At 39.7% G+C, this 26,456-nt stretch overlaps 1 protein-coding gene across 2 annotated transcripts in view; it reads left to right on the top strand.

The window, feature by feature from the left end:
* The window catches only part of BLTP3B (bridge-like lipid transfer protein family member 3B), a 93,138-nt gene that overhangs the window by 55,656 nt on the left and 11,026 nt on the right, over positions 1 to 26,456 (top strand). For both annotated transcript variants that reach the window (XM_056116333.1, XM_056116338.1), the window contains 7 exons: positions 11,784 to 11,977; positions 15,115 to 16,580; positions 17,009 to 17,181; positions 20,039 to 20,181; positions 22,079 to 22,229; positions 24,585 to 24,835; positions 25,584 to 25,692. In XM_056116333.1, the coding sequence (XP_055972308.1) occupies positions 11,784 to 11,977; positions 15,115 to 16,580; positions 17,009 to 17,181; positions 20,039 to 20,181; positions 22,079 to 22,229; positions 24,585 to 24,835; positions 25,584 to 25,692 (2,487 nt within the window). The remainder of the gene's footprint in view (positions 1 to 11,783; positions 11,978 to 15,114; positions 16,581 to 17,008; positions 17,182 to 20,038; positions 20,182 to 22,078; positions 22,230 to 24,584; positions 24,836 to 25,583; positions 25,693 to 26,456) is intronic.

Genomic DNA, 26,456 nt, shown 5'->3' with positions numbered 1-26,456 from the left:
CTAAGTTTTTTTGTTGTTTTGTTTTTATTTGGGGTTTTCAGCCATACCCACTGATGCTCAGGGGTTGCTCCTAGTTTGGTACTTGGAGGTAGTGCTCCTAATTTCTTTAATTACTTTGCCCATTTGCCTATTTTTCTAACATCAGAGTTTTTAGTTTCAAAGGGTAATTGTCCTGCTTACACCTTTGTTGTTTAATTAAAACTTGAGTGACTTGAAGAAATATGTCAAACTGTTACTGCTTCAGTCCTAGTCTGAGCCAAATTTAAAGCGATAGCACAGCGGGTAGGGCGTTCGCCTTACAAGTGGCCAACATGGCCGACCCGAGTTCGATTCCTCCGCCCCTCTCGGAGAGCCCGGCAAGCTACCGAGAGTATTGGATATGCCAGACACAGTAACAACAAAGTCTCCAATGGAGACGTTACTGGGCCCGCTCGAGCAAATCGACGATCAACGGGAGGGCCTTTACCTTTTTTACCTTTTAATCATACCCAAATTTGATTTTTTACAGTGCTTTGTGTATTATCAGTTTGTCTAGTCTGTCTTCAAATTAGATATTTATGATTTAACACCTAGTAAATAATTAAATGAGGGGCCAGAGCAGTAGTACAGCAGTTGGACACTTGTCTTGCATGTGGCTGACCAGGGCACCACTTATGCTCCCCAAAGTCCACCAAGAGTGATCCCTTAGTACAGAACCAGATGTAGGCCCTCAGCAGTGCTGGGTGTGGCCCAGAGACAAATAAAACTAAATGAGAGTCTCCTAATCCTTATCCTTTGCCACTATTCTTACTCCTTCTACCCCCACCCCACCTGGCTATTCATAGTCATTTGTTTATTAGATATTTCCTGTGTGTGTGTGTGTGTGTGTGTGTGTGTGTGTGTGTTTTCAGGCTTTGATTTTGGGCCACACCAGCTATTCTCAGGCATATTCCTGTCTCTGTGCCCTGAATCACTCTTGGTGATTAGGTGATTAGGAAACCCAAGACATGCACCCTACCCATTGTACTTTCTCTCTAGCCTCCCAGTGTATACTAATCTTAGTTTTATTATCTGTGTTTTTGTGTTATTCAGAGGGCCAGTAAATTGGTGATGAATTTCTTTAACTCCAGAGCTCTTTATTTTTACTTTCTGTATGTAAGTGATCAAGCGAGCTTTTGCCCTTCTGCTCCACGGGAGGTTTCTGTCCTCCCTGAGCTCGCCTTAGGACCACGGCAGAGTCTGGCAAGCTGTCCGTGACGTATTGAATATGCCAAACACAGTAACAACAAGTCTCACGATGGAGATGTTACTGTGCCCGCATCGAGCAAATCGATGAGCAACGGGAGGACCGTGACACCATGTAAGTGATAATCTAAGTGATAATCTAGCTGGGTAGAATATTCTTTTTTGTTTGTTTTTAGGCCACACCTGGTCTTTCTCGGGTTCTGTGCTCAGGGATCAATCCTGGTAGTGGTGTGGGGGCTGTATGGTGCCAGGATTTGAACTTGGGTGTATTCATGCAAAGCATGTGACTCTCATCTACCCTGGGAAGTGCTGTTGGTTGGAGGTCTTCTCCATTCAGCGCTTTGTATACGTCATGCTGCTTTCTTTCTGTCTGATAGAGTTTCTCAAGGAATTTACTGATAATCTAATAGTTTTTTTATTTGTGAGTCTTCCCATTTTTCTCTTGCTGCTTTCAGGATTTTTTATCTCTGATTTTTTTTTTATCATTTTAATTTCAGTGAGTCTTGCTGTGTATATACTCAGGTTTATTTGGTTTGGAACTCTGTGCTTCCTGTATCTGAGTGCCTTACTCTTCTTTTAGCTTGGGACAGTTTTTGGCTGTTCTTCAAATAAGAATTCTGTCCCTTAGGGGCTGGAGAGATAGTATAGTATGTAAGACACTTGCTTGTACATGACTGACCCAGTTGCCATCCCTGGCACCATATGGTCCCCTGAACCTGCCAGGAATGATCCCTGAGTACAGAGTAAGAATTAAGCCCTGAGCACTGCCAGGTGAGGCCCAAAGTCTAAATAAATAAATTTTAAGAAGAAAAAGAATTCTGTCCCTTAGATAACTGGAAAAAGAAGCTGTGATAAAATACACAATGGAATACTACTCAGAAAAGATGAAATCATGTAAGCTGTCTTTAGATACATGGAACTAGAGGTTGTCATGCTGAGTGAAGTCAGGAGGAGAAGGGCACATAAAGAAGCATCTCTTTTTTTTTGTGGGATATAACCCTAGTAAGGGAATGACAAGTGGTCAGAGATGTCAGACCCGCAGGGCAGGGTGGATGGAAAGTGACCTGAGACTTTGGTGAAAGGATGCTGACACTTTGGTGGTGATTGTGATATTGCATGCCTGAAATTGAAACTGTTAGACTTTCCTAAATCATGGTGTCTCATTAAAAAGAGAGAATTGAAGTGCCCTTTATTTTTGTCCTAGAATCTGCATGATGTGAATGCTACCCCATATAGCATTATATTATCTTCATTGTTTTGTTTTCTGGTGTTTTCCAGATAGTGGGGCTGTCAGGATGGCCTCAGTGTATGATATGAAGTAACTCTGGGATTGGAATTCATGTTTTGTGTTTGTGTGTGTTTGTGTGATGGGGGTAATTTGGGCCATACCATAGTGCTCTGGGGCCGTTCAGTGGCTCTGTGCTTAGGCTTCACTTGCACAGGAAGTACCTTATGTAACGCTGGGGAAAGAACTAGGGTCTGCCACATTCCAGAGAAGACCTTTGCTTTCGGTACGCTCTTTCTGGTCTCTGAGCCTCAGGCTTTCTCTTGCCACTTAAGTCACTCCTTTCCTCACCTAAATTTGAAAATAGCAGCGTTCTAAGGATTCCTTCAGTGCTTGGGGCAGCCCAGGCTTTGAATATTCTCTCAAGCACATTCAGGCATGTACTTTAAGTCACTGAGCTTTCTATCTTAATATTAAAAAAAAAAAAAGAAGTAGTTTTGGGCCATACCTGGCTGTGCTCAGGGCTTATTCCTAGTTCTGTATCCAGGGATCACTCCTGGTGGTTTTGGGGGACCCGGTATTGGGTGCTGGGGATTGAACCTGGGTCCTCCGTGTGCAAGCAAGTGTCCAGCCCACTTACTGTCTTTCTGGTCTCTACCTTCATGACTTTTGTCTTTTCTGCTTTTGGAAGGTTTCTGTTACCTTACGTTCAGGCTCACTGATTTTCTTTTTCCTTTTTAATTCTACTCTTGAGCCCTTCTGTAATATTTAGTTCAGCTACTGTAATTTTTAGCTCTATGATTTATTTTTTGATTTGTTTTTGGTCACACGTGGTGATGCTCAGGGGTTATTCTTGACTCTGCACTCAGGAATGACTCCTGATGTTTCTTGGGAGATCATATGGTATGCCAGGAATTGAATTTGGGTCTCTCATGCAAGGCAAGCACCCTACCAGCTATAGTGTCTCTCCAGCTCTAGCTCCATGAGTTCTGTTAAAACTCTTCTCAGCCTTTCTTTCATACTTTGCTTTTGTTGATGTTTTCTTTCATTGGTCTCAATTCAGTGATCATCCTGAGTGTTGTTTTGAAGTCATCTTCAGATAGTTTGTCTAACTCTTGCCAGGAATTCTTGCTACTCTGTGTCTATGTGGGTTTCTGTTTCCTGGGAGGAGGGGCCACTCCTGGTGGTACACAGGGAACCATATGAAGGACATCAAATTATGTTAAGCCACATGCAAGGCAAGCATCTACCCCCAGTGCAAGCTCTCTAGCCTCATCCATACAATGCCCCATCAGGGTGGAAAGGGAACTTTCCATAGGGTGAAAAGTGCAAATTGGCAGTGACCATGGGTTCAAGATAGTGTTTGTGACACCTGTGTACTGAACTCAGGAGGATCTGGTTATTGACCTGGAGTTCAAGGGCACCAGTGAACAGCAACCACCAGATTTTGCAGGGTCTCAGAGACTTGGGTGTTAGCTGGGAAACTCATGTAGAGGTGGAATTAAGAGTAGGCAGCAGACCCATTTTATTCAGATTGGTTGGCAGAGAGCAGGTTCTGGCTGGAGGAGCTCAGCTGGTATTTGGGACCAACTATGTCTACTTTAGGAGGCTTGAAGGGTGCTTTCTGTTTATAGGGGTGTGGCTGGCTTGCTTCTTGTCAGATGTGAGCTGACAAGGACTGGGGTATTTATTTGCCCATAGGAAGCATTTCTGTTTTGTTTGCTCAACTGTATGGATGGATGGAACACTTCTCAGTAATTCATCCTGAGGTTTTCTTTTTTCTTTTTTGTTATGTAGGAGTACTGCTATTTATTCAGCCACTGATTAGCTGATTGAATTGTGCATGAACTCCACTTTACCTTTTTTAAAAATTTTTTATAATTTTATTTATTGAATCACCGTGAGAGCAGTTACAAAGCTTTTGGGTCTAAGTCTCGGTGATACAATGAAACACCCGTACCTTCACCAGTGCCCATTCTCCACCACCAAAAACCCCAGTACACCCCCATCCCACACCCTCCCCCTACCTGTGGGGCAGATGATTTCCACATTACTTTTTCTCTACTTTGATCACATTCAATATTTCGACACCAGACCCACCATTATTATTTGAGATTTTACCCCAACACTCAGATCTGCTGAAAAGGCAACAGTAGACAATTTATGTTCTATTGCTGGTTATGAATAACATATGATGTCGCATGGCTGCAGTAGGGCCGTGTGATTTTGAAATTCCAAAATTTTAACACTAAAATCTAGAGGGATTTCTGCCAAAAGCCACTGGGTTTCGAGATTTGCTCCTGAGAGTCTGGGATCATGGCCGTTGAGCAGCTTGATCAGGAGCCAGAGAGGCCATTCGTGGGCTATGACTTGGGGTATCGTTGAGGTGGGGAGGACAGGCCCGGCTCCAACCCCATCCTGTGAGGCCCAAAATGTTTCGTCACTGCGGGCCCAGACCTGACTGTCCAATGGCCTCTGGAGGATGACGGCCACTGAGCCGCCAAGGGGGAGCAGGCGGAGGGACAACACCCTTTTCCCCCTGGGGTGGCCTGGCGGCAGTAACCTACTGCGGGGTCCAGACACATTTCTGCTAAAAGCCGCTGGGTTTCGAGATTTGTTTCTGAGTCTCTGCGACCAAGGCTGTTAAGCAGCTTGATCAGGAGTCAGGCTGTTCGTGGGCGATGACTTGGGGTCGACGTTGGGGTGGGGAGGGCAGGGAGGTTTTCTTTTTTGAAGAGTGAGGTGCAATATAAAGTCCATTGGCCTTTCTAGTAGGTTGAAAGAAGTTTCCAAAATGGTCCCTATTTGTGATTCTGACCCCTACTTGTAATACCCTACCATTTTTGTTTTTGTTGCCTGCTTTTTTAAAAATTTTATTGAATCACTGTGAGATAGTTAAAAGCTTTCATGTCTGCTTTATTTTTATAAATTTTTTAATTCATTTATATTAATATTAGTGAAGTAATGTGATTTACAAAATGCTTATTTTTTTAAAAATAATTTATTGAGTCACCGTGAGAACAGTTACAAAGCTTTCAGGTTTAAATCTCAGTCATACAATGATCAAACACCCATCTCTTCACCAGTGCATATTTTCCACCACTGAGGAGTACTTCTTGGTCTACGTTTACAAATAAAACCAGTTGCTAAATGCAAGGAAGATATCTTCACCCCGGTATTAGCAATCTCGCCAAGATTTCTGCTGAGTTTTAATCTAGGTTGATATTTAAAAAAATTATTTATTACCTCCAACCCCACTTTATTTAAGCTTTATTTATTTGTGGTTTACAAAATTGTTCATGATGGTTTGTTATAGGCATTCAATATTCTAACGCCAATCTCACCACCACTGTCACCTTTCTTCCATCATTGTCTCCATTTTCTCAACCACCTCTCAAGCCTGTCCCCATCCCCATAGAAGAACAACAATAATTTATATTGCTTGTTACCCCTGAATGGCTAATGGAATGATCAAAAAAATATTTCTGTAAAAGAAAATTTGAAAAAGTTGGTGTATCTCACTATGGGGACAATAAATCCTTGTTTGAGGGTTTTCTAAGCTGTTGTTGCACATTGGCCTTCTGTGTTAATGTTTCTGTTAGTCAAGATTGATTGGTTTCTCCATTACATCCCATCCAACTATGAGTAGGATGACAATGTTGTAGATACTGATGGTGTTGTGTGGGCACACATGCAGTTGCACATTCCAGAAAATCCAGAATTTTTTTTTTCTTTTTTGCGTCCGGCAATGTACAGGAGTTACTTCTGACTCATGCACTTAGGAATTACTCCTGCCAGTGCTCAGGGAACCATATGGGTTGCTGGGAACGAACCTGGGTGAGCTGCGTGCAACGCAAACACTCTCCCCACTTGCTATAACTCCAGCCCAAATCCAGAATTTTATTTTTTGGTGCATCATTTATTATTATTATTATTATTTTTTTTTTATTAGTGAGACACTATGAGGTACAGTTGTAGACTACAAATTTTGTGCTTGGGTTTCAATTATACAATGATCGAGTACCCATCCCTCCACCAGTTCCCATTTTCCACCACCACTGATCCCAGTATCCCTCCCACCCCCCATCCCCCCATCCCACCCTGCCTCTGTGTCAGGGCATTCCCTTTTGTTCTGTCTCTCCTTTTGGGTCCTGTGGTTTGCAAATGAGGCATTGAGTGGCAGTCATATTCAGTCCATAGTCTACTTTCAACATGCATCTCCCCATCCTGGGACGATCCTCTCAACACCCTTTACTTGGTCCTCCCTTCTCTATCTGAGCGGCCTTTTCCCTTAGCATGTGCAGCTGGCCTCCAACCCATGGAGTGAACCTCCTGGTACTGATCTCGGCTATTCTTGGGTGTTAGTCTCTTATTTTGTTACTTTATGTTCCCCAGATGAATGCAGTCTTTCTATGTCTATCCCTCTCTTTCTGACTCATTTCGCTTAACATGATACTTTCTATGTAGTACCACTTGTATGTAAATTTCATTACTTCATCTTTTCTAACTGCTACATAGTACTCCATTATGTAGATGTACCAAAGTTTCTTTAACCAGTCATCTGTTCTCGGGCACTCAGGTTTTTTCCAGATTCTGGCTATTGTAAAGAGTGCTGCAATGAACAAACAAGTGCAGATGTCACTTTGACTATACTTTTTAACTGGGCAGTCTAGCTGGAATTAAATTTTAACTGGGCATTCTGCTTTGGTGTGTGGGAGCAGCTGCCAGAGCTTTGTTTGGGTGGGAACTAGACTGCCCACCTTCAAGAATGCTCTGGAGGTCTCATCTAGGGACAGGGGTCCGAGAAATTTTCATAACTACTTGCTCTCTTTTGAGATTTATTTGAATCTCTGGAACAGGGCTGGTAGATAAGCTTACATGACAGCAGTGGTGTTTCATGGGCATGGCTACTGGACTTGCAGAAATAGGAGGGGGTATGGGGGGAGGGCGCCATCATGACTCCAAGAAGGCCCGGAGTTTTCAGCCATTACGACCCATGTACCTGATGTTTTCAGCAAATTCGGTTCTCTCTAAAGTTCAGTCTTGAGGCAGTGGAGTCTGGCTTGAGACATGGAGGTGGCTTTGGGGTGTGGGAACTGTTGTGAGGGCTTTCTTTAGGCTGGAGCTGACCTATCCCCTTCCTAGAGTCCCCAGGAGGTCACAGCTAGAACGGACATCTGCAAGATTTTTATGGCTAGGTGATTGCTTTTGAGATTTCAGTCTCTGGAACAAGGCTGGTAGATGATCTTATGTGGAGTCAGTGGTAGGACATGGCTTTTGGTTGAATTCTGTTAGTTTTATCATATGTACAAAAGGGATTATAATCCTGTTACATAATATATTCTCTGCTATTTGTTTGTTTGGTTTGGCTTTTTGGTCTATTGTGTTTGGTGTTCACGGCTTATACCTGTCTGTGTGTGTAGAGATCACTCTTGGTTGGGCTCAAATGCAAGGCAAGCTCCTTATCTGCTGCGCAATTACTCCAGCCCCCATAATACGTATTTTCTGATAAAATTTTTTCCATAGCAATTTAAGCCTAGGCCCCCAGATAGCTAGATCATATTAAGCTATTTTAAATTAGGGACTGAAGCGATAGTACAGTGGATAGGGCATTTTTCCCTTGCATTTGACTGACCCCGGGTTTGATCCCCAGCATCCCATATGGTCCCCTGAGCATTGCCAGGAGTAACTCCTGAGTGCAGAGCCAGAAGTAACCTTTGAGCATCGCTGGGTGTAACCCCAAAAGCCCCCCCCCCAAAAAAAAAGAAGCAAAAAGCAAAATAACTACTTTCTATTTTGTATTTGGAAAATTCAGATGTTTGTAGAAGTAATGGGATAATATATTGAATTCCCACGTACATCGATCAGTGGTTTAATTTTCACATTTCTTTAGCTCTCTATTAAGTGGCCAAACTTAAAGAAACTTTTCCCCCATGTAAAATTTATAGTTAATAGCATATGCTTGTTGTATTTTTGAAATTTCAAAAATAAAGTATTACCCCATAGGCTTATGATTTAGAGAGAATTTTTGCTTAAATATGTATATTTACTAGGGTTGTCAAAAAAGAAAATACAAGCTGGGTAATTTAAAAAATCTTTTATTCCTCACAGTTCTGGAGGCAGTAGTAGCCAGGTCAGAGGCTCAGCAGGTTATTTCCTTTGAGTTATTTCCTCTTCTTGGTTTGGAGAAGGCTGTCTTTGCCTTATGTCCTTTGTCATCACCTGGTCTTTTCTGTGTGTGTGTCCTAATCTTCTCTCGTGGAACCATGTAGAACAAAGACCCTCATGAACTTGTTTTACCAATAGTTAACCCAAATGCCATCACATTCTGGGGGTATTTTGGGATTGAACTTCACTTTAATCAGTTTTGAGGAGACAAAGTTCAGATCATAATAGTATGGTATTTCTAGTTTGGTTTTTTATTTATTTTGGGGAACCTGCTCCAGAGGAAGAGGGGTCCTATCAGCAATTCTCAGCCAAACCGACAGTTGCTTCAGTGCAAAGGCATAAGGAGGCAGTGCTGGTTGGGCCCCCTGTGTTGCTCATATTCCTGTATATTTCTTTTACACATTTGATTTGCGTCCTTTTCTTATCCCTTAATGATCCGCAGTGTTCCAGGTTTCTCCATATTCATTGGTAAGGTCTTTCTGAGCATCTGCCTAACGATGCTTCCTCAGTAGACCTCTGCTGCTGCTGCACACCACCCTTTCTGCAGTGTAGTGCTCCAGGTTCCTTCCTGTCACAGATTCCTGCTGGGGTTTTGCTTTCCTTCTGTCGAGCCCTGAGAACTCCCATTTACTTTTTAGTCTTCTCTGTGGCTGCCATTGTCAATGTGAATTTTAATTTTAAATTCAGTAGTTTTATTTTAAAATTTAAATTAAAAATTCCAGTTTTTAATGGCACACAGCCAAGTACATGCAGGCTGTGTAACTAATTGCAGCTCCTACCAAGCACCACAATAAAAAAGATGTCTTGAGTACTGAATGCTTCAACAGTTTTTAATTAAAAAAACCTTTTGTTTTCCCCCCCGCTTTTTGGGTCACACCCAATGATGCACAGGAGTTACTCCTGGTTCATGCACTCAGGAATTACTCCTGGCAGTGCTCAGGGGACCATATGGGATGCTGGAAATTGAACCTAGGTCGACTGCGTGCAAGGCAAACGCCCTACCCACTGTGCTATTGCTCCAGCCCCCAACAACCTTTTATTAAACACATTTTCCCCCCCTTCTTTTCACTTTGTTGCTCTTGTTGTGATGCTTAAGGTTGCACATACTGGGTTGTGGTACTTGCAGGAATGTGTGTTTGTGTGTGGGGGTCACATTCATTGAGCTGCATGTTTGCTCATAAAAACTTGGTTGCTGCGTCCTCTTGGATTTGATGTGATAGTCACACACGTGCTCTGTGGGGGTTGCACCCCCTGTACACTCAGACATCTTTCTTGTGGTGCTTGGTAGGAGCTACATTTCCTTGTACAGCTTGCTTATACTTAGCTGTGTATCATTTTGGACTTTTTGGAGACTGTGTCTAGTGGTGCTTAGGGGCTGCTCCCTGTTCAGAGGCCCTGGAGTTGCTCAAGGGACTCTTCCCTCCCAGCAGTTGAATCCAGGCTTCCTGCTTTTAAATTACACTCGATGTAACCCATTGAATGCTTCTATGGTTCATGAATTTTTTAAGAAAAAATTGGAGGTAGGGATTTGGGCCACACCATTTGTGGTGGGTGCAGGAAATTGGACCCAAGCCAGCCTCAGGCGATCTAAGTTATCTTTCCTGCAGATTATCCTGTGGCTGTCATGAACATTTTTTTTTTTAGATTCATCCTGTTTTTATTCAAACTTATTAACACAATGTACAAAATGAAGTTGGTATTCAGTGGATCTTTTCTGAAAGAAAGTGAATGAATGTTAATAAAATATGTATTCAGGATATTATTGCCGTCTTCTCTACTGTTATCCACACCTTGAGTTTATTTTCCTTAAATTAATGTGGTCTTCATGTTTTAGATAATGCATACTTTTTCCTTGGTAGAAGTAAATACAAGTTTGGGGCCTAGAAGTGTGGTTTAGTGGTACAGTACTTGCTTTGAATGTGTGAGGCCCTTCCTTCAATTTCTGAACCGAGTAGTTCCTCTGGCATTGCTGGGAGTAACCCTTGAGCACAGTCTTATACCGAAAAGAACCAAAAAAGATTACTCTTTGGGGCCTGGAGAGAGATAGTACAGTCAGTAAGTTGCTTGTTTGCAAGCTGACCACAGTTCATTATCTGTCACCACAGATGCTCACATATTTCTTTTTAAGTGAAACAAGGTAGCTGTTATTGAATGAAACTGACTTAGAAAGATGTAAGAGGAAAGAAGGAGGGGAAATATGTTCAAGAGAGAAAACAAAAGTAAAAATATTTCCAGAGTGGAAATAAGCAAGCAAAGAGACATAGATAAGCAAGTAAGATATGTGTTCAAGGGAGGATGTTGGCTTGAAGAGCAAGCCTGCCCACATATTTCTGACTACAGAACCAGGAATTTCTAATGGGTGCCCAAAACAGCAGCAGCAAAAGAAACATGTAAAATACACATAAAAGTTTGGAATAAAAGATTTTCACTAAAATTTGGCAGACCTGTGATATAGATATATGTAAGTTTATGTGGTGTATGATCTAATCACAAATGTTAATATAATTTGGCATTAAAAGTTATCCAATCCTGTACATTCTGGGGATCGGATTTGGGTCATGCCCTACTCAGGGCCATTCCTGGCTCTGTGCTTAGGATCATTTCTTTTAATTTGGAAAGAATTTTGAAAAAGTGTGTGTTTGATTATTCAGGAGTTACTTTAAGTTTTGCCTTTCAGCAGGCACTCGTAGGTTAAGTACAGAATAAGGCCAGATATTGTCTTTTTTTTCTTAAGGATATCTGCCTAACATACTATTTTCATAAGAAATTAACATTAGACTTGGTTTCTCTCATTATAAGGAGTCAAAGTCAAGTAGTAAAGTCCTTAGAAAAATATGTGGATAAGGACCACAAATTTAATATGGTATTTCAAGAAGGTAAAGATTTTTGATACTTGCTTCTTGGTGTGTATAACATTAAGAAATAGAAACTAAACAGTGCTTCCTGTATATTGTTAGTTTGTGATTAAACTTTTTCAATCAGTGTATATACAAATAAGTTTATCTAAATGTAAAAGATGTTATCCACACCTTAATTTCTTAAATAATACTTTGAAACTTTTAATATAAATTAAGAAAGATAAAAACTTGTCTTAAATGTCTTTTCTCAGGGAAGATTTAGAATTATCTGTTCATTAAAAATGTCTTAAAATTTTTTTTCTCCACAGTTCCATCTCCAAACCTTTATAGCCAGCTGAATGCACTACAGTTTACTGTGGATGAAAGAAGTATTCTCTGGTTAAATCAGTTTCTGTTGGATTTAAAACAAAGTCTTAATCAGTTTATGACTGTGTACAAATTGAATGACAATTCAAAATCTGATGAGCATGTTGATGTTCGAGTTGATGGTTTAATGCTAAAGGTACAAATGACTTTGAAAGCAAAACTTTAAAAAAATTAATTAAAATTAATACTTCTGATCTCATAACACAGTTTATTGCACCTCATACCACCAAAATGCCCAACTCTTCTACCCAATATCCCCAGACCAACTTCACCCCTCATTCCCACCTCCTACCTCTGCTCAACGGGCTGGAACGGTAGCACAGCGGGTAGGGCATTTGCCTTGCAAGCGGCCAACACGGCTGACCCGAGTTCGATTCATCCGCCCCTCTCCGGGAGCCTGGCAAGCTACCGAGAGTTTCTTGCCTGCGCCCGCACGGCAAGCCTGGCAAGCTACCCGTGACGTATTCGATATGCCAAACACAGTAACAGTTGTCACAATGGAGATGTTACTGCGCCCACTCGAGCAAATCGATGAACAACGGGAGGACAGTGACAGTGACAGTGACCCCTGCTCAACATTCTAGCTGGGTTTTGTAATCCAAGACCGAGAGTCCCTCTATTGTTTGACACATCTCCAGTCCCCTGTTTTTCAACAGGAAGTTGTTTTGCATAGAAAAATGTGATTTTCAGAATTTGCAATAGATGTTCATTTGAATCAACATAACCACAGTCTTAATTTTTATAGTGAAATTTCATTTTATTTGGGACTTGAGGGTTGGGCCACAGCCAGCAGTCCACAGGATGATTCCTGGCTGTTTCTAGAGTGACCCCCTTGCAGGTACTCAGGGCACCATATGTGGTGCTAGAGCTTGAACCTGTGTCTCCTGCATGCCAGGCAGGTGCCTTTTCCCTGGCACACTCTCTCCAGCCCTTCAGTTTTGATTTTGATCTTCAAATACAGTAGCATTAAGAGGCCTTCCCTACCTTCTCTACCTTCCTTTCCCCCTTTTATTTATTTTACTTTTCACTCATTTGCTGGTGATTAATAAAAGTAAAAGCAGTCTTCTCCCCCCTCACCCCCTTACTTCTTACCAGAAATGATGTTTCCAAAAGCGTGACTAGGGGCCAGTGATGTGAATCCAGTGGTACACATGACCTCGACACTGCATGCACCCAACCTCTCCCCGTGCCCCAGCACAGTATCCATTGGCTCCCATAACAACCTAAATAAATAAATCCTTTGAAAGAAAAATTCTAAGCAGTGTAGTAAAGCTTGTAAGTTATATATGGGTATTATTTATTTACTTGCCCTTTAATTTTAACTATGTAGTTAATATAAATTCCATGTATATTTAAAACGCATCTAGCATAATACTTGCTATGGCAAGTGTCTATAGTTTGACAGCTTGATGTGAATGACTGTTTCTGTTTTTACTTCTATTCCTGGAGACTAAAGTTACATACATTTAATTTCTTTGTAAAATGAGGTTAATAGTGCTCAGTTTACAGTGCAGGAATGTTTTATTTTGTTTTTGGTTTGGGATCCACACCTGGTGGTGCTCTGGATGTACTCTTGGCTCTATGCTCATGGGTCATTCCTGGTAGACTTGGGGACCATTTGGGGTGGCAGGAATCAAACTCAGGTCGGCTGCATGCGAGGCAAACACCTTACCTACTGTACTAGCATTTTTTAAAAAAAAATTTAATTTATTTATTTTGCTTTTTGGGTCACACCGGGCAGTGCACAGGAGTTACTCCTGGCTCATGTGCTCAGGAATTATCCTGGCGGTGCTCAGGGAACCATATGGGATGCTGGGAATTGAACCCAGGTTGGCCACGTGCAAGGGAAATGCCTTACCCACTGTGCTATCACTCCACCCCTGCAGTGATCTTTTGAAGTATCCTCAAAGATCTTGGAGTATCAGTTAAAAGGCCTTACTTTTTTTGTGTGTGTGTGTGTTTGTGTGAAGCAATATAGTTTTTATTGAATGAAACATATATAGAAAGATCTTAGGTGATAGAAAGAAAGGGACATCATTAAGAGAGAACATGGGCCTCTCAGGAGTTGGAAGCAAAGCAAAGATACAGAGAGACAGGCAAGTGGGAGACATGTTCAAAGGAGACTGGGTCTGAGGAGCAAGTAAAGGGTTCTAGTTTGTAATATTTACTATTATACTTTTTAAAATTTTTTTATTTCTTGATTTTGGGGCCACAGCCAGCGGTGCTTAGAGATCACTCCTGGCTCCATACTCAGGATGACTCCTTGGCAGGGCTGGGGACCACCTGGAACTCCAATTGAACCCAGGCTGGCCTTGTGCAAGGCAAGCACCCTACCTGCTATACTACCTATCTAGTCATATAATTATTCTTTTAAAAATTTTAAAATAATTTTTGCACTTTCTGAGCTTGAATGGTTTTAAAACCATTTTGGACTTTGAAGTGGATATTTGTAGTAGTAAGGATTTGTTGTTTGTGGAAATTGTTTCTGCCTATACCTCTAAGGTTATTAATAAGTTTTAATTTGGGGCTTATATCCAGCAGTGCTCAGTGCATACTCCTGGCTCTGTGCTCATGGATCACACTTGGCAGGGCTTGGGAGACCATAGTTCATATGCTGGGAATTGAACACAGGTCAGCCCTATGAAAGGCAAGCACCCTACCCCTGTACCATCACTCTGGCCCAGCTTACTAATAATTCTTATCCCAGAAAATGATTCTAATACATTTGTGCATCATTTGAATATTTATCCAATTACCAGAATTTCATGTATTATAACAAAAAAAATTCTTTTCCAAACTTGATACTTTTTATTTTTCTTATTTTCTTTTAATTATTACTTTGGTTGTCCCAGTCTCCCCAAAACCCCCCACAAGTGCCCACCATGTTCAGTTCAGTTTTGTTTACTAGTTCTCAGGTTCTGACTCAGGACATTGCCTGACTCAGGACATTGGTAAGCGTTTAGTAACACTGATTCAATTCAATTTTGTTCTTTTCTATTCTGTGATATGCTGTAATCCCATACATGTTATATACATTAGTGATTATGTTTGCTTTATAAGTTTTTCTTGGTGGGTAATCACTGGAATTTTTTTTAACTTGGTTTAATTAAAAAAAAAACTTAGGAATAGAATGTTAGAGATTTTTATCTAAGTAGGGAAGTAATAGTGTAGAAGAAAATGTCAGAAAAAAATTCCTGAGTCTAAGTCATGTTCTTGATTATTTTATTTCAAGGTGTATGAATTTGTAAATTTGTTTATGATTTTTCCTTCTAGTTTGTCATTCCTTCTGAAATGAAATCTGAATGCCATAAAGATCAGCCACGTGCAATTTCTATTCAAAGTTCTGAAATAATTGCCACAAATACAAGACACTGTCCAAATTGTCGTCATTCTGATCTAGAAGCTTTGTTTCAAGACTTCAAAGAATGTGATTTTTTTAGTAAAACATACACCTGCTTTCCAAAATCTTGTGACAATTTTAATCTTTTGCATCCAATCTTCCAGAGACACGCTCATGAACAAGATACCAAAATGCATGAAGTTTATAAAGGAAATATCATTCCCAAGTTAAACAAAAATACTCTTAAAGCTTCTGCTGCCACAGATGTATGGGCTGTGTATTTTTCTCAGTTTTGGATAGATTATGAAGGTACAAAAAGTGGGAAAGGGCGACCAGTAAGTTTCATAGACTCTTTCCCTCTTTCCGTCTGGATTTGTCAACCAACCAAGTATGCGGTGTCACAGGAAGAGCTTCAGACTTGTAACCAAGCATCTATTAACACATCTCAGAGTGAATCGAGTGGTCTGTCTGGTCGATTGAAGCGGAAAAAGCTCTTGAAGGAATATTATAGTACAGAGTCTGAGCCCCTGACAAATGGTAGTCAGAAACCTTCAGAGAATTTTGTAAGATTTTCCTCTTCCTCTTCAGATGCAGATATTCATGTCCTAGTTCAGATTCATAAGCATGTCAGTATGCAGATTAATCACTACCAGTATCTGCTCCTGCTGTTCCTTCATGAATCCCTCATTTTGCTTTCAGAGAACTTAAGAAAAGATGTAGAAGCTGTGACTGGCAATCCTGCTAGTCAGACATCCGTTTGCGTTGGAATTTTACTGAAAAGTGCAGAAGTAGCTCTTTTACTACACCCAGTGGGTTATGCAAATGCTATGAAGTCTCCTGCTTCTGAAAGTGTGAGCTCAATGGTTCCTGATTATTTGCCTACAGAAAATGGAGAATTTTTGGCTTCTAAGAGGAAACCAGTTGGAAGTGTTACAGATCAAATTAGAAGTGTAACTGCTAACCATTTGTCAGATAACAGATCAATGAGTGTTGATCTTAGCCATGTCCCTTTGAAGGATCCTTTACTTTTGAAATCAGCTAGTGATACAAATCTGCAAAAAGGTGCTTTTCTGAATTTATCAGATAAAAATTTAGAAAAAATAAGAGAAGATGAAACTAGTGGGAATGTTTGCAAACGTGATTCAGAAGAAGTATCAGAAACATGTAATAAGAATTCAGTTTATACAGATTCAAATATTGTCTCAAGCATCAGAGAAGATTCAAGTGTACTGTCATTTGACAATGATGGTGATCAGCAGTTACTTAGTTTAACTGGTAAAGGAAATGAAGCCATAGAGTCCATTACTGAGGCCGAAGAAACGGTATCACTTTCTGAGAACCTGGAAGTCAGGAAAGAAGTGTCCACAGTAAGAACACTTAAACCACAATCATCTTTAAGGTAACTACATTCTATCACAGTTTTCGGTTGTTTCTTGTTTTGTGTATATTTTGATTTTAGGCAAAACATCAATGATCAAAAATACCTAAACAAGTAAAAAAATATATATATCTAAACATTGTTAAGGTAGCACAGAAAAATAAGCATTTTAGCAGGAAAACTACAATAAATTTTGAACTTAAGTGATTTTTAAAATTATATTTACATATTTAAGTTTTGTTGAAAGTTCATTTTGGGGTTGAGGGGGCAAACCTGACTATTCTTGGGTATATTTTAGGGATCCATATATGGTGCCTGGGATTGAACCTGGCTGATCGCATGCAAAGCAGACATATACTCTGACCCTTCTACTCTCTGACTTCTAAAGTCTTTTTACTAAAAAATTACTTTCCTTGTAAGTGATGATTTTTTAATAATTTTGTTAACAGTGAAAAACCTAAGGATCGTTGCCCACCCAACCTGCCTCCACTTTGTCCTTATAAGCCTATGAAAAGAAGCTCCTCCCATATCTCCCTGGATACCATTTCACTTAATAGCATGATTCTGGGAAAACAGCTACTAGAAAGTGATGGGAGTGGGAGTCACAGATGTTTGGAAAAAGGTAAAAACGCATGAGTTTAAGAATTCATATTATAGAGACAAACACTGATCTCGCTCACATGTAACATTACTAGAAATTAATATTCATACATGTATGTAATGTAATGAAAGAAAACAAAGCAAAACAAGTACACAGACAAGGCCAGTTTTAATCAAACTTACTCTTCACATTCAAGTCAGAATAAGGGTACTCAGCTAACTCTTTACTCTAACGTGGTACTTAGATTCAAGAGCTGAAGCTTATGGAAATTTGTATATATCCAGGAAGTAATTCGAACAGATTTTTGACTCAGTCTGACTCAAAGCCATAAGCTGCTCCCTGTCTCTACTGCAGTGCCAGAGACCGAACCCATGGTATTATATTTGGAAGGCAAGTGATCTACCACTCAGTCACAACCCCACTCTTCTTGCCCCACCCCCAACAAGAGCCACTGCTTTTAACCAACCAGGATGCTATACTGCTTCCTTAGACTTTGGAAATGATTGCCGTATGCAGATAAAAATCCGCAGTTCAGCCTCAGTATAGGCTACTCATAGCAATCTCTTTCCCAGCATACCCTACTTCTTAAATGCAGAAGGTACACTAGCATTTTATGACCTGATATGGGTCATTTAAGAAATTAAGAGCCACAGTTTGCTCTGTAGCCTGGTTTCCCTGACCCCTTTATGTTTTTGATTATTTTGTGGCCAAGGATTGTTCAGGCATCTGTGCTTAGGATTTTTTCCCCAGTGGTACCAGGGACATTGTATGAATCTCAGGGCTTGAATTCAGGCCTCTTATATACAAAGCATGTGCTCAGTCTTTTGGCCTATGTCTCCAGCCTTCCTTTGCAATTTTTGTTTTGTTTAGTTTTTGGGCCACACCTTGCTGTGCTCTGGGCTCATTCCTGGAGGGGCTCAGGGGACCATATGGGTTATTGGAGATGGAACATGGGATGGCCTCATGCAAGCCAGGCATCCTACCCATTGTACTATCTCCCTGGAGCCTCATTTAATCATTTAAGATCATTTAATGATCTTAAAATTCTAACTTAACAGGATTTCGTTTGTGAAGTGGTCAAAATACACTTCACCAATAGTGGTCTTGTAGAAAACATCCATACTTATTCCCAAAAAATTATTAGTGATTTTTCTTTTTATTTACAAAAGTTAAATAATGAAAATAACTCATTCAGTTTAGGAAACTTAGAAAATACAGGTAACTGTTGTTTGGAAAATAACCCAAAGCTCCACATTCTAGAGATTTATTCTATAAGTTATATGTATATTTGTATTCATGTGTATTTGTTGTCTTATTACACGTCTTCAAAGATCTTAAAAGATCTCTCTTATATATGAGATACAAAGAATATTGTAAGGGAAAACAACTAACCAAATGTACTGGGACTGGAGTCTTTTATCTAAAAAATGAGCTTATATGGGAGTGGTGGTGGCTGGGAGGAGCCTTGGGATATTGGTGGAGAGTTGTGGGCACTCTGATGATGTCTGCATGAAAAGTATAGTAACAATGCTGTGTAAATCCTGGTACCTTAGTAATAATGGGGGAGGGGGTAGAGAGGAAGGGAGGGAACTGGAGGGAGAGAGAGCAGGAGGGTTGGAGGAGAAAGGAAGGGAAAGAGCTGGAGGTTAGGGAGAGTGGAGTAGAGAGAGAGGGAAGAGGGAGAGAGAGGAAGGGAGGGAGCTGGAAGGAGAGATGGTGGGCCAGGGAGATATTGCAGTAGTCAGGATGTCTTCCTTGCACTCAGCTGATCGGAGTTTGATCACTGGCATCTTGTATGGTCCCTAGAGTGCCATCAGGAGTGATCACTGAGCACTGCAGTGTGTCCCTAAAACAAAACAAATACACATACACGCACACACAAAAAACATTTAGATTTTTAAAATGAAAGTTTTGACAAATCTAGAGTAAAAATTGGAGATATGGGACTAGAGTGGTAGTATAGCAGGTAGGGCGTTTGCCTGGCACACAACTGACCAGGGCTCAATTCCCAGCATTCCATATGGTCACTGGAGTACCACCAGGAGTGGTCCCTGAGTACAGAGCAACGAGTAACCTCTGAGCACTGCCAGATGTCCCAAAACCAAACAAAAGAATTGAAGATATCACTTTAGTACAACTGTATATCTTGCCTTTGATATGATTCCCTACTCTGGAAGTAATTACCTTCAACTTTTGCTATAAATATGCATGTATTTGTTTCCAGGCCTTTTCAAGTGTATTTTGTACCTATGTGTATACAAGTATCTATATTTGTATGTATTATACATGTGTGTTGTATACACACACACGTATGTATATATTATGGTTTTGGGGGGGTTCCCACCTGACAGTGCTGCAGACTCATTCCTGGCTCTGCTCTCAGGGGTCTCTGCTAGTGGTGCGTAGGGCCCCACCATATGGGATCGGAGTAAGGCAAGAGCCCTGTTCACTCTCTTATCTTGCTAGCACCTATACATAGATTTTTATGAATAATCACATAATCACTCACCCTGTACCAGCTCTTAACTAGTTTTCACACACACCACAATATTTTTAATGTTTTTGTCATGGAGAACTTTTGCTGGAGAACAGCAAAAATACATGTGTAGGAAAGATTAGATAGTGACTGAAGCTGTGGAAGTAGAATCCCACTTACCCCTTCAGTCGGGAAGGTAGGGCCTTTACCTCTCAGCTTTTGCTATGGGAGGTTTCTTGTTATTGTTATTTAGCTGCAGTTTAAGTTTTTGTTTATTGTTTTCAAAGGGTAGGCCTCAAGGAAATATTGAAGGGATGGGACACTCCATTTTTGTTTTAATAATGTAACACTAGTTGGATCTTAAATAAAACATTTTATTAGTCTACTTTTATATTATTTGAGGCATTAAGAAGAACTCAACTACAAGTTCCCAGAGTCCAGCAGAGAGTGAAAATGCCAGTGTAAACATCGTGAATTTTGGTGAAAACTCTCCAGATGCCATCAGTACAAATTCTGAGGGTGCTCAAGAAAATCATGATGATTTGGTAATTATTTGATTGAGATTCAGTGAAGGGAAATGTCACCATATTTAATATATATTAATTCATTAATATGTAAAATTGATTTATACACTAAATAATTTATTTGTTCCTGAACATTCTTCCTTTCCCTTTTTTTTTTCTTTTTGGGTCACACCCAGTGATGCACAGGGGTTACTCCTGGTTCATGCACTCAGAAATTACTCCTGGCCGTGCTCTGAGGACCATATGGGATGCTGGGAATCGAACCTGGGTTGGGCTCGTGCAAGGCAAACACCCTGCCTGCTGTGTTATCACTCCAACCCCTCTCTCTTTCCTTTTGCTAAACCGTTTTCCTCTAAATTTTACTTTTCTGATTTGTTTTATTTGAATAGAGGAGAGATTTTTTTTTTCCTTCTCCTTTTTATGAACTTAATTTGGTTTCAATTAAATATACTGGAGGGATAGTACTTGCCTTGTGGCAGACCTTGTCTTGATTTTTGTTACCACATATGATTCTCTGTGCATCACCAGGAGTGATCCCTGAACACAACTAGGTGTAGCTCCCAAACCAAAGAGATAAATAAACGTTGTAAAAGTAGATACTGTGTAAGAATGATGGTCATTCGACAAAAGAATCATGCTACTGAATTATTTTAGGCTTGCCTAATCTAGTGAAGTAGTCTTTTATTATTTTTTTTTATTTTATTTTTATAAAGTTGTTAACAATTTATTGCATTCAGTAGTGCAATACCAATTCCACCACCATCATTATTTTGAATTCCCACCACCACCCAAACCTGCCCCCAAAGAAGGTCCTAAATAATTTATTTTGTATTGCTTGTTATGAATAATCCACTAAAAATGATTCATAAAGCACCTTTAGGGAAAAGTATGTGAAGATTGTAGCTCACTGTGGAGCCATTAAGCCCTTGTATAAGAGATTACTAACATGTTGTTATAGGTTGAGCCTTGTGTATTAATTTTATTTTTTTGATTGAGATTGAATCCCTTCTACTTTATATCCCATCAAATATTGTGTGACACTCTTGATACATCAGTGGAGTGTCATACATGTATGAGATGTCACTTCAGGAATTCTAAAATACTAAATAAGGTGACAGAGCTAAAGTTAAGGTTGTAACTGGTTGATAACTTTGGGGTCCAGAGGCATTTCTGCAGCATGTTGCTTTATTCCAAAATTTATTTGTGTGTCTCTGGGGGCCAGAGGCAGTTCAAATGTCATTGCCAGGCCTCCTGGAAGTGCAGAGAGATGGGGGAGATTGCCTATCCCTAATTCCATGAGAACCTGGAGATTTGAGTCACAAAATCTGCATACCTGAGTTTTTCAGCAGATTTCTCTCATGGATGAGGCTAATCCTGAGCCTGCGGAGATTGCGTGAGCATGGTGGCAATTGGGTTCTCTGAAGTAGTCTTTTCGATGACCACCAATTTTCATGAAAATAATTACATATGAAACTCTCTTATGATTCTTTTTTTATTATTGTTTTTTGTGTCTTAAAATGAAAGTTCTTATCTCAAGTGCATGAGAAGAAAAAAAAACCAGAAATTTGGAGATTTTACACTCTGATAATTTTTTTTGATGGGTGGTGGGAGTGTCATACCCTGCAATGCTCAGAACTTACTCCTGGCTCTTGTGCTCAGGGATCAATATTGGTGGTGCTTGGGGGACCACCTGGGGTGTCGGGAATAAAACCCAGGTTGGCTGCATGCAAGGCTAACGCCCTACCCACTATACTATTACTTCAGCCCAACCATCAGTGTTTTCTGTTGGTCTTAAGTTTTTCTTTTTTTCTCATTTATTAAGTCACAATGATCTTGTAGCTGTTACAGTGATTTCCTGTTATTTCATAAATGGTTTCAGTTATTAGTATACTAATACTATTTATATTACGATTAATAGATGTCTGTTGTGGTGTTTAAAATCACTGGTGTTAATGGGGAGATTGACATCCGAGGCGAAGATACTGAAATCTGTCTTCAAGTGAACCAAGTGACACCAGATGAGTTAGGCAATATAAGCCTTCGGCATTACCTTTGTAATCGTCCAGTAGGTAAGCCATTATATGAGTTAAACTTCTGTTATTTTTATACATATTACTCATCTGTAATTCTATATATTTAGTATAATTGAATTTAGGAAAGTGCATTTTTAGTAATATAAGAGATTTGTTCTTATTTTCATAAAGTATTTTCATCATAGAAACATAATTTGGAGATCTTTTGCAAATTTTTCTTTGTTCATACTTTTAATTCTTTCCTTCCTCCCCACCCCCAGCACGGGGGAAGGGGATAGGATGGGCTGAGGTGGGAGATTGGGTTGCAGTCCCATCTGTACTCTGGGCTTACTCTTGACTAGGCTCAAGTATCACTTTTTTTCAGGTCCATAGGAGAATATTGGTGTTGGGGATCAAACCCAGGTTGTTTGCATGCAAGGCAAGTGCCTTATCAGCTGTAGTCTTCTCTCCAGCCCTCTTTTTTTTTTTTTTTTTTTTTTTAGTGAAATACCATGAGGTACAGTTGTAGACTTACAAATTTTTGTGTTTGGGTTTCAGTTATACAATGATCAAATATCCATCCCTCCACCAGTGCCCATTCACCACCACCAATGATCCCAGTATCCCTCCCATCCCCCATCCCCCACCCTACCCTATGTCTGTGGCAGGTCCAGCCCTCTTTTTCATCTTTAATCTTAACATTCTTTTTTATTATGTGCTACTGGGGATCAAACCCAGGGCCTTATACATGCAAGGCAAGTGCTCTACTGATGAACTCCATTATCAGTCCTAGTCTTAAAATTCTATATTAGGTTTGAGAAAACTGAGCTTTTTTTATATATGAAAAGAATTAGGAAGTAATCCTAGAAGATTAAATTTAATTCCATACTGGAATAAGTACAGTTTTTCTATTTTGTAATTCATATGTGATTATTTCTTGTCATGATCAGGTACCCTGTATTCCTGATTGGTTTGGACACAATAGAAATGTCTAAGCAGCAAAAACAGTGTATAGAGGCGAATCCACATTAACCATCCTTGTTTCAAAATTTATATGGAGTTGTGAGGCATTGCTTACATTTGAAGAAACAAGTTCATTAGAATAGTTATACTAAAGATTTCGAATAATGAAAAAAAATTTAAATCTTTTAAACTTTGGTTTTGGTACCATACCATGTGGTGTTTTGGGCCTACTCCTGGCCATGCTAGGGAACCATATGCAGTGCCAGGGATCAAAGTTGGGTTGGCGGTGCGCAAGGCAAGCACCTTAACACCTGTGCTATGTCTTCTGCCTAAAGATCTTTTTATTTCATTGAAAAAAAACTTTTCTTTGGTGTTTGTGCCACACCTGGCAGAGCTCAGGAATGCTCCTGGCCACTCTAGAGGTACTTGGGTGGCAAATTTGGACCTTTTGTATAAATACATGCAAAGCATGTGTTCCAGTCCATTGAGCTGAGCTTTATTTTTTTCTGCTATGCTTAGGGCTCACTCCTGCCTCTGTGCTTAGGAATCATTCCTGACAGGCTCGAGAAACCACATGGGATGCTAGGGATCCAACTCAGGTGATTATGTGCAAGGCAAGTGCTGTACCCTCTGCACTATCACTTCAGCCTATGATTTCTTTCTTTCCTCTATACTTGGAATGCTGTATCTGATATAAAGTATCCTGAAATACATACAAACATGCTTGATATTGGATAAGTATACTCTCAGTCTTAGACTGAGAATTAAAGATAGATGTGCTATTTGCCTGTCCACCATAGGAAATACATAACTTTAGTTTTTTCCATTTTATTTCAAATGTATATATGGGTACATATTCAGGTACATTCTTTTATCATAGGAAAATTATATCATAGCATGTTTTTTCCCTAGGGAAACAAAACAAGAAAAATAGAAAAATATGGAACAATCAGCATTATGTTGTACAAGGTTGTAAAAATGGAAATTTGGATTGTGTATGATATGTTGTATATGTACTAGAAATGTTTATTATTATCAATCTTATTATTCATTCATTTATTTTTTTGCTTTTTGGGCCACACCCAGTGGTGCTCAGGGCTTACCCCTGGCCCCTGTAGATCTCACTTATTTTTATTTTTTATTTATTTTTAAATTATTTGGTCACACCCAGTGATGCTTAGGGGTCAGTCCTGGCTCTGCACTCAGGAGTTGCTTCTGCTGGTACTCAGGAGACCATAAAGGATGCCCGGGATTGAACTCCAGTCGGCCACATGCAAGGAAAGCGCCTTACCTACTGTACTCTCTCTCCAGCCCCTAAATCTTATTTAAATTGAAGCTAAGTATAGAGCTTTGTTATTGCTTTAATATGCAAAGTGACACTAACCTTTTTTTATTGGCATAACCAAGTAATTTTTTAAAAAATAATTTCTCTGTTTTCTTTTTCCATAGGTTTGGACCACAGAACGGTGACTCATTCCAAATCTCCTGAGGTTACTCTGAGATTTGAAAGTGGGCCTGGTGCTGTAATACACTCTCTACTTGCAGAAAAAAATGGATTTCTGCAATGCCATATAGAAAACTTTTGCACTGAGTTTCTTACGTCTTCTCTTCTAAATATTCAACATTTTTTAGAAGATGAAACTGTTGCAACAGTGATGCCAATGAAAATACAAGTTTCTAACACAAAAATAAATTTAAAAGTATGTTATTGTTTCATATGTTAATGCTATAATTACTTTTTAGCTTACCTTGACTCCTTTCAGGGGGCAGAGGTGTGTTTTGGGGCCACACCCTTTGGCGCTTAAGATCAATTCTTGTCTCTGTGCCCTCTCGTGGTTCTTGGGGGACCATATCACATTGGGGATCAGCCAGCATTTGCCACCCACATGCAAGGCAAGCACCTTAATCCATTTGCTGTCTCTCTGAAACCCTCCCCATTTTTTCAGTTTTGGAGCCATTCCTGGTTGTGCTCAGGGACAGCTTCTGGTTCTGTGTAGTGCTTTGTGGTGCTAGGGATTGAACAGGCTTCTTGCCTACAAAGCAAGAAGTTTATGCTTAGACCATTAAGCAATCTCTCTGACCCTGGACTTTGACTCACATCTAAGAATATGCTTCCCTACAAGATTAACATCAGCATTTATTCGAATTTATTGGATATTGTGATGATAGGAATGCTTTCAGAAATAGAAAATAAAGCAGAATGAGAAGTTTTCTCACTGCATCAATTAAAGTATATAAACGTGCTGGGATGGTAATACAGCATAGTAGGGTGTTTGCCTTGCATGTGGCCGACCTGGTCCTCTGAGCCCTTCCAGGAGTGATCCTTGACCACAAAGCTAGGAGTAAATCCCAGCACCCTCCCCCCCAAAAAAATGTTGTTTAAAATCATGTTTTAAAAAAAGATTATTTTGTTACTTTAATGACCACATTTCAATCTCGTTGCTGTAGGATGATAGCCCTCGTGGTAGTACTGTATCTTTTGAACCAGCTCCTGTAACCTTTCATATTGACCATCTTGTGGTAGAGAGAAATGACGATGGCTCTTTCCATATCAGAGGTATATATCCAAATAATTGAATGAAAATTTACTGAAATTTATATTGAAATTATTTGCATGCATGTTATTTTACTTTACATATATTTGTTGTTTATTTTCTTTGTACATATGCAGTTGCAGCTAATTAAGGACATTTTAGTACATTGTCATGAAATGTCTATGGCTGGGCCTCTGCCCTGTGGTATCGCATCTATATTTTGGTTAAGCAATTATTTTACAAACATGTTGGAAACTGAAAAAGACCTCCCTCATCTTAGATACCTCTTGATCTTAGTTGGATCTCTTAGTTGCTTTTTTCTTATTAATCACATATGTGTGTCTACATATATGTGTGTGTATGTGTGTGTATGTATGTCTGTTTTTATGTAACCAGTATTATACACTCACTATAATAGAATTTGTCCTAGGATTTTCCATTTCTTTGTTTGGTTTTTCCCTTTTATTTCTCCTTGTAACTGTGAATGAGCATTCTGAGTTCATTAAGAACTTTTTCAACTTCTTCAACTTTTCTATAACCTGATGTGATTTTATAGAATAAGTGCCCAGGTATTGTCATTCTTTATACATTTGTTATCTGCAGTATATTGCTGTGTATACATTTATTTTTTAATATTTATGTTTCTATTCTTAAAATTTTCTGAAGATCTTTAACATACTAATAGAAAGTGATTGGGTCATTAGACTTAGGTGGTCTAGTCTTCACTTGTTAGCAGCAACTTGAGAGTGAAATATGAGGGACTATCTATCCTGTATCTGTGTCATCT

The sequence above is a fragment of the Sorex fumeus genome, unplaced genomic scaffold, assembly GCF_029834395.1.
Source record: "Sorex fumeus unplaced genomic scaffold, SorFum_2.1 ptg000003l, whole genome shotgun sequence".
In the NCBI taxonomy this organism is placed as follows: Eukaryota; Metazoa; Chordata; class Mammalia; order Eulipotyphla; family Soricidae; genus Sorex; species Sorex fumeus.
Note: the sequence above shows the minus strand (reverse complement) of the source record. Positions and strands in the feature narration are given on the sequence as shown.